Raw genomic sequence first — 9199 nt, forward strand, 5'->3', positions numbered from 1 at the left:
TGGATAAGGGAGAGAGGAGGAAGCAGAGTGAGAGTCAAAGCTACCCCAGTTGGAACACAAGGATTGAAAACAGAGAAGAGATGCTTCTTCAAAGAGAAGCCAGGCAAGCAAAGAGCTAAGTCCACTACGTCTGCCACCGAGCTATATACACACTTACCAGGACTGTCAGTACCAGTTGTCGTCAGGTTGATTCTAACTCATGGCAACCCCATGTGTGTCAGAGTAGGATACCCCATAGAGGTTTTGATGCCTGGTTTTTAGAAGTAGATTACCAAGTCTTGCTTCTAAGGCACCTCTGACTGGACTCAAACTTCCAAACTTTTGGTTAGCCGCAGAGCACACTGACTGTTCAGACACCCCAGGGCCTCCTATACATACTTAGTTTGCCTTAAGAGAAAGCCATGTCAACTTCCAGCCACCCTCACTGTCTTCCAGGTGATTGTTCAGCGGACCTTGGCGGCCAAGAATCTGTCCCACGCCAAAGGAGGCTCTCTGATGGCCGCCTACCTGAAGGTGTTGCCCCTTTTCATGATGGTGTTCCCTGGAATGGTCAGCCGTATCCTCTTCCCAGGTGAGGAGACAATTGGGAGGAGAAATCATTTGTGAGTCTCAATCCCTGTCTGTGACAGCGTTTATGTCTTAGACACTGTGAAGTCTTCTAAACATATTACTACCTCACTCAAGAGAATGTGACTGGAGTCCCATCATAGTGATGGTTAGACTTGAGGTGTCTCCATCCAGTCATCTCCTAACTCTATGCTGTTTCCCAATATTGGTTCAGTGGGCAAGTCCTTTAGATGTCCCAGGCTAAACTAAATAGGGATTCATTTGGGACCCTGCCTCAACTATATATTTTCTGAACCCACAAATGAGGCTCAAATCCTATATTTCCAGATATCAGTTCTCTGAGTATGTGAGCTCAGTAATTTGATAACTTTGCCCTGATGGAACCTCCTGTCTTTGGGCATTTTTCTTAAAAATCAGGAGATATCAAGGCCCCGAAGGTATTTGTCTTGGCTTTTTTTAAGGTGGTAAAGAGATATGGTTTGCATTGTAGGGTAAACAGAACTGAGGAGGGGGCTACATTATGGGGGTCACTGTGGTATCAGGAACTGGAGGTCTATACAGAAAAAAGCTCCCCTCTTTCCCCTTCAAACAACTTTGGAACTTTCTTCCAAATCCATCGATGTTGTTATTATCTGAAAACCAAAAACTCAAAACCAAACCCACTGCCATAGAATCCTATCCAACTCATAGGAACCCCTCCTTGGGTTTCTGAGGCGGTATCACTACAGAAGTAGATTGCCCATCCTTCCTTCTGCAGAGTGGATGGTGGGTTTGAACTGCTAGCCTTCTGGTTAGCAGTCAAGTGCCTTAGGCACTACACCACCAGAGCTCCTAGGGGAGGGTGAAACAGAAAGTTACCTCCTCTATTCCTTATTCTACACAATGTCACACAGAAGTTAGTTGGCCTAGAATTTTTGTCAAAAGAATTTAGGGCCCTTAATATCATGCTTGGTTGAGTGGAGGGTCAACGAAAAAGGGGAAGGCCCTCAGTGAGATGGATTGACACAGTGGCTACAGCGCTGGGCTCAGGGAAACCAGCTACCATGTCATGAGGACACTCAAACAGCTTGTGGAGAGGCCTAGCTGAGGAGGAGTTGAGGCCTCCTGCCAATAGCCAGCACCTACTTCCCAGGCATGTGAGTGAGCCACCTTGGAGGTGGATACTTTAGCTCTAAACAGCGTTCAGATAACTGGAATTTCATGAGATCCCAGGCCAGAAACACCCCTCCAAGCTGCTTCTGAAATATTCACAGAAACTGTGAAGAAAAAAAAGGTTCATTGTTCTAAGCCACTAAGTGTTGGGGTGATTAGTTATACAGCAATAGATAGCTAATACATGAATATTATCATTAACACCATTTTACACATGGAGACATAGAGAAGTGAGAAAAACTTGGAACACAGGCAGCTGACTCAAGAGTCCAGCTTCTCAAGTATGTTGGTTCTTAAGCAGCCACTCCATACTGTTCATTCACATGCACTCAGAACCAACAGAAATCCTTAATTCCTCTTCACATGAACAACATTTAAACCATCTCTAAAGTTTTATAGGAGGGAGCTCTGGTAGCGTAGTGCCTAAGGCACTTGACTGCTAACCAGAAGGCTGACAGTTGAAACCCACCAGCCACTCCTCGGAAGGAAGATGGGGCAATCTACTTCTGTAGTGATACAGCCTCAGAAACCCAAGGGGGGTCGCTATGAGTTGGGTCAGACTCAACAGCACATAACAACAACAACATAAAGTTTTATAAATAAATTGGTGTTAATAAATAAATAAATAAATAAATTGGTGTTTTTAACCTAAAAAAAGAGAGAGAGAAAGAATTTAGGGCCCTTAGAATTAGAAGGAAAGCATTGGGAGAAGGATAATAGGGGAGCTATCCATGTTGGTCAACCCTGGGGCATGCTCCTGCAGCCTAAATGGGATGAACCAATGCTGTTTACAGCGTGGTCTCCAGTCCAGCAGCGTCTTTGTTGCCTGGGAAACTATTACAGATACAAACTTCCAGGCCCCACCCAAGACCTACTGAGTCTGAATCTCTAGGGGTGGGAGCCTGATGCATGCTGCGGTTTGAGGACCCTGGCTTACAGGGCCACGCTCTGGACCAGGCCTCTCTACCATCCCTTCTCTGCTTTCTCTCCGCCTCAGCTCCACCAGTCCTTGGGGAATCTTTAAATAGATCTGGAAGTGCCTATAATGATGATGATTCTGGGCTTTTACGAATCTGGACAAATCCCTTTTCTACTCAGTCCATTTGAGAAATGGCACGCATTTAAAAAAATTTACTATGCTAATAAATACATAATAATATATTTGGAGTTTTAACTATGCTTAAGTGTAAAATTCTGTGACATTAAGAATTTTCACATTGTGCAACCATCACCACTACTCATTTCCAAAACTTTTCATCACTCCAGACTGAAGCGTTGTGCCCATTAAGTGTAACTCCCCATTCCCAACCCCTCCACAGCCACTAATCTACTTTCTCTATGTATTTCTCTATTCTAGATACTTCATGCAAGTGGGTCATATGATTTTTGTCCTTTTGTGTCTAACTTATTTCTCTCAGCATATAATGTTTTCATGGTTCATCCATCCATATTGTAACATGTATTACAACTTCATTCTCTTTAAGGTCGAACAATATTCCATTGCATGTATATACCACATACTGTTTATCCATCTGGGTTGTTTAGGCTTTTTGGTTGTTGTGAATAACGCTATAGTGAAGGACGTAAGTGTATTTAAGCACACAATGAAGCTGCAGGTATCTGTCTGAGTCCCTGCTTTCAGGTCTTTTGGGTACATACCCAGGAATGGACTTCCTGGATCATATGGTAGTTCTAAAGGAGCTCTGGTGGCATAGTGGCTAAGGCATTTGGCTGCTAACCAGAAGACTGGTGGCTCAAACCCACCAGATGCTCCAGGGGAGGCAGATAAGACATCTACTTCCGTAAAGATTTACAGCCTCGGAAACCCAACGGGGTCACTATGAGTTGGGATCGACTCGATAGCAGTGGTTCGGTTTGGGGTTTTTTAGGGTAGTTCTATGTTCAACTTCTTCAGAAACTGCCAAACTGTTTTCCACAACAGCTTCACCTTTTCATATTCTTATCGGCAATAGACAAGTGTTCCAATTTCTCCACATTCTCACCAACACTTGTTAATTTCTTGTTTTTATTTTTCAATACTCTGGTAGCACAGTGCCTAAGGCAACTGACTGCTAATCAGAAGGCTGGTGGTTCAAACCCACCAGCCACTCCTCAGAAGGAAGGTTGGGCAATCTACTTCCGTAGTGATACCGCCTTGGAAACCCAAGGAAGGGTCGTTATGAGTTGGGTCTGACTCAGCGGCACATAACAACAAAAACAATAGCTAGCCTAGTAGGTGTGAAGTAGTACCTTCTTGTTGTGATACTGCCTCGGAAACCCAAGGAGGGGTCGCTATGAGTCGGGGCGGACTCGACGGCACATAACAACAACAACAACAAAAATGTCTAAGGAGGAGCTCTGGTAGCATAGTGCCTAAGGCACTTAAGTGCTAACCAGAAGGCTGGCGGTTCCAACCCACCAGTCACTCCTCGGAAGGAAGATGGGGCAATCTACTTCCGTAGTGATACTGCCTCGGAAACCCAAGGAGTGGTCGCTATGAGTCAGTTCTGACTCGATGGCACATAACAACAACAACAACAACAATGTCTAAGGAGTCCTGGTGATGCAACAGTTAAGCACTCAGCTGCTAACCAAAAGGTTGACAGTTTGAACCCATTCAGCTGCTCTCAGGAGAAAGACCCAGCCACCTGCTTCCATAAAGGTGACAGCCAAGAAACCCTTCGAAGCAGTCTAGTCTGTCACACGGGATTGCAATGAGTCGGAATTGACTCAGTGGCACCCAAAACCAATGACACTATCTAATGGTACTGAGTATCCATTCATATGCTTGTTGGCCATTGGTATAATTTTGGGGAAGTGTCTTATTCGAGTATTTTTCTCACTTTTAATTGGGTTGCTTGACTTTTTATTATCGAGTTGTAGGATTTGCATGCATTTTTAAAAGGCAGAGAATAGAAGGGCTGTGTATGCACAGGGAGACAGAGTGGGGGGCAGGAGTGCATAGAGGGAAGGACACAGGGAAGAGGTAACTACCCTTAAAAAAGAAAAAAAAGTCTAGAAATACACTACTTACGAAGCCAGTCTTCTCCACCTGAGCTTTGAAATAAGGCTCTGAGTCCTGACTTTAATACTTACTAGTTCAGGAAAGCTATCTAACCTCTGTGGGCCTCAGTGTTCTACTCTTAGGATGGGTATAACAATTCTTCCCCCACAGAGCCATTATGAGAATTGAATGAGAAGGTGCATGCACAGTGTTCATTGTAGTATCTGAGTCATGATAAACCTTCACCAGATGTTGGCCTTGTGGAGGAAAGAGGTTTTGGGCTATGTTTGGATTTGACTCTGCTAAAAACATCCTTCCTTTCAAGCTTCAGAAGTCCTGAAGCTTTCTGAGAGGAGAACTCACTCCGTATAGAAAATGGTTGATTAATTGACAAGACAGGTGAGCAGATGTTACTGAATGGTGGGTTAATTATCACAAAGCTAGAACTTGTTGAGACAATTCATTTCCCTATGACCAATATATCCTTTAGGCTGGATCTGTAAATTGTCTGCAGGACACATGCTTTATAAGCTTTGTGTCCATCACATGTTTCATGGTTGAAGGTTGCATTCCTAGAAGGTTAAACAAAAACTTTGTTGTAAACAATTAAGTATCTCAGAAAGGTTTCTGCTCCTTTTCAGTACACCTTGAAGAGAGGAGCTCTTGGAGATCAAGAGGCAGAGCCCATATAGACTTGAACGTAAATAAGACCTTTGTCCTACTTGGGAGGATTTTTGCAGTACTCTGGCCACAGGAATGTCAATGTTTTCTAAGCTTCTTCAGAAGAGTAATAAAAAGCCAAGAACTTCGACCTCTCAAAAGCATTTTTCTCAAGATCTCTCCTTCTCCCTACTTCTCAGCAAATATCATTTTGGTCTGCAGTGTTAAATTTTCTCAAAGCTGAACCAGAGCTCAACTGGGGGGTATCTACTTTATTCCATAGCAATTGGTTATTATTAACCAATTGGTTATTATTAATTGGTTATTTTTATTGATTGATTAATATTATTAACTGTGGTCACAGCACCCAAATCGTCTCCCATTGGTGAGTGTTAGTGGAGGAAGTCCTCAGTCTCAAGAAGACATAGCAGTGAGTAGCAGAGCTTTTCAAGGACCAGTTAGTCCTTGAGTTTCCCAATGGATCAAAGAGCCTGGGCAATTTTCATCTCTTAGGTCTTCTGACACATTAAAAAAGAAAATGAAGACAATATTGGATTGTTAAATTGTGGTGTGCATGTTTACTTTCATCAAATTAAGATTTAACACAAAATGAGGAGGAAAGACCAAAGCCTTTGGACTGAGTTGAGGGAGGGTCTGGGAGTTATTCCTAGATCTAGTCGGCAAGAGAGATTTGTGAGACAATACAGGGTTCAGCTGGGCTGGGCTACCAGAGGGATGAATGGTGTTGGATACATATTGAGATGGGGGCAAGGAGCATTAGTTAGACCAGATGTGAGACGCTCAGGAAGACAGAAGGTGACAAGAAGTCATCATTGAGACACAGGTCCCAAATCACTAAGACAACACACAGAACCCAGAGGGTCCTATGGTTGGACGCACTTTGGGCTGAGGAACCCAAGCAAGTTGCTCTCCTATCCCCAGTAGTTAGGTTCTGGATGGGGTCACTGCCCAACTCTCTAAAGACGGAAAGGCATCCACTCTTGGGAGTTCTTTCCTGAAAATTTGGGCCAGGAGTTGAGATCTGGGTTCTGGGTTCCAGCTCTGACATGACCTTGTTGTTGTTGTTGTTATGTGCCGTCGAGTCGGCCCCGACTCATAGCGACCCCTCCTTGGGTTTCCGAGGCAGTATCACTACGGAAGTAGGATTGCCCAACCTTCCTTCCGAGGAGTGGCTGGTGGGTTTGAACCGCCAGCCTTCTGGTTAGCAGTCAAGTGCTTTAGCCACTATGCTACCAGAGCTCCTGACATGACCTTAGTGGTTGCTTATAATCAGGTCACTTCCCCTTGCTTTCCTCTGTGAAAAGGCAAAAGTAATCTCTGCCTTCCTCATAGGGTTGTGAAGACGTTGTTAGCAATGATGCGATAGATAGTCCCTCCCAACAGAAGGGTATTGAGCACCTTCTCCGTGCCACACAAGACTACGTACAATTTATTCTCTCCTTTTCTGTTGCCTAAGCAGGAAGTCTACATTTGTCTGCTTGGAATGTGCTTATCACAATAAAAGCAGGATGAGGAGCTAGAAATGTTGGGGAGACTAGATGAATGGCATTAGTGATACCAGAGAGCTGTTAAGGAGAGAAAAGAATTGACACAAAAATGCAGGAAGAGGAGGGGAAAGAAATTCAGAATTAGTACGGTTGGGTTTTTGTGAATATAAAATGAGAATATCCATTGAAATTGTGTGAGCTATTAAGAAGGAGATTGGGAAAGAAAGAATTTTTTAAAAATTGTCACATATCAAGCAACAGGATCCTCCCTTTGCACCTCTGAGGAACTTTTGTGAAGATATGAACTGCTCTCAGTACCTTTTATATGGTGGTGGTGGGAGGGGGACAGAGGCTAATGCAGGAGATTGACCACTAGATGGCTCAGGGTTACTTGGGTAATAATAATAATAATAATAATAATAAAACAAACCCATTAAGATCAAGTTGATTCTGACTCATAACAACCCTATAGGCAGAGTAGAACTCCCCTATAGGGTTTCCAAGGCTACAATCTTTACAGAAAAAAAGCCCAAACCAAACTCACTGCCATGGAATCAATTCCAACTCACAGCACCCCCAGAGGACAGCAATGGGTCAGAACTGAGCCCATAGGATTTCCAAGGCTGCAAATTTTTATGGAAGCAGACTACCTCATCTTTCTCCTCCGGAGCAGCTGGTGGATATGAACCACTGACCTTTTGTTTAACAGCCTGATGCTTTAAGCACTACATCACTTGTAGTGTATTTAGCACTTTCTAGGTTCTCAGATCTATACTAAGTCAACCATCACTACAATCTTATAAAATAGAGTTGTGTCGTTATTTCAGTTTTAGAGAGATGGGAAATAAGTAACAAGATCACAGTTTATACAGACAAAGTTCTTCTTTTTATCTCTCATTGAGTTTTAATTTAAATACAATAAATAGGAAACAAATCTTAAGCATGTAGATGACCACACCTGCCTAACCATCACCTAGACCAAGAGAGAAAATATTCCTGTCATTACAGGAAGTTCTCTTGCATGGCACATGTAAATCTTCCAGCCAGTATTCTCCCCACCAGAGGCTACCACTGTTGTAACTCCTATAGCTACAGAAGTTTTGTCTGTTCTTGAACTTCATATAAGTGGAATCACTCAGTAAGCACTCTTTATTCTTACCCACTATGCTGTACTGCCTCCTATAGTATAAAAGGGTGCTGGGCAGGTGCTGGGTAAGGGATCCACTGCAAGGGTCCCACTCTCCAGGAAGGGCAAAGCTCGGTGTCTGGAGTCCTTGTCAATCACCCCCCTATCTCCTGGTGCTGACCTGTCAGGTCCTGTTCAGCTCGACCTGGGGCTCCGAGGATCTGTCTTCTCAACTCTGGAACTCTGTTTCCTTCACAGACCAAGTGGCTTGTGCAGATCCAGAAATTTGCCAGAAGGTCTGTAGCAACCCCTCTGGCTGCTCTGACATTGCCTATCCCAAACTTGTGCTGGAACTGCTGCCCACAGGTGATGTCCCCTCTCACACCTACATCGAGGCCCCTAGTGCACCCAGAAAGGATTTGGCTGGACTCTGACCTGAGGGAGGGGTGAGATGGGGGACTGTTGGGAAGGTATGGGCGCTGGGCTGAAAGGCTGAGCCCCGGAGCCAAAACCCCCAAACACAGCCCGGGCCCTGGGTACCCAGTTAGCTCTGCCCAGCCCACCTCTCTGAGGTTCTACTGACTGCTCCCAGTCCTTCTGCTCTGCCTCCTCAGAGCTGAACCCATTGAGATCAGCTGCTGTGGGACCTGGGGTAATGGGGTCATGAATGAAGACACCAGCTGTTGATAGCTGAGGCCCATAGACCTCCCTTCTGCCCCTAGGGCTCCGTGGGCTCATGATGGCTGTGATGGTGGCGGCGCTCATGTCCTCCCTCACCTCCATCTTTAACAGTGCCAGCATCATCTTCACCATGGACCTCTGGAATCATATCCGACCTCGGGCAACTGAGAAGGAGCTCATGATTGTGGGCAGGTAAGGCCTTGGTGGGAAGGTCAGGTGGGGATTGAAAAGGCCAGATATCCAGTAAGGAAAGAGTTGAACCCACCAAGAGGCAAAGTCCAGCCAGTAATTTCTCCAGGTGGGCTGAGCCTTCTCAGATAGCAAAAATGAGGAATGCTAACACTCCATGTATGAGTAAGTCATTCATTCACTCACAAGATGTCCAAGACGTTCAATGACCACCTACTATAAGCCAGCTTCTGAGCACAGAACTGTAGGGAAAAAGAAAAATAAGACTCTATTCTTGCCTGCACAGAACTAGAAGAGAGGGATAAGCAAACA

The 9199-nt window shown here is 44.6% G+C and overlaps 1 protein-coding gene across 1 annotated transcript in view; it reads left to right on the forward strand.

Moving 5' to 3' along the window:
- Positions 1 to 8894, forward strand: part of SLC5A11 (solute carrier family 5 member 11) — a 59259-nt gene extending 50365 nt beyond the window's left edge. The window contains exons 9-11 of the mRNA XM_007951802.2: positions 436 to 571; positions 8276 to 8383; positions 8740 to 8894. Coding sequence (XP_007949993.2) covers positions 436 to 571; positions 8276 to 8383; positions 8740 to 8894 — 399 coding nt within the window. The remainder of the gene's footprint in view (positions 1 to 435; positions 572 to 8275; positions 8384 to 8739) is intronic.
- The last annotated feature ends 305 nt before the right edge of the window (positions 8895 to 9199 follow it).

Source organism: Orycteropus afer, unplaced genomic scaffold (genome assembly GCF_000298275.1).
Source record: "Orycteropus afer afer isolate SDZICR_OR568_19922 unplaced genomic scaffold, OryAfe1.0 scaffold00312, whole genome shotgun sequence".
Lineage (NCBI taxonomy): Eukaryota > Metazoa > Chordata > Mammalia > Tubulidentata > Orycteropodidae > Orycteropus > Orycteropus afer.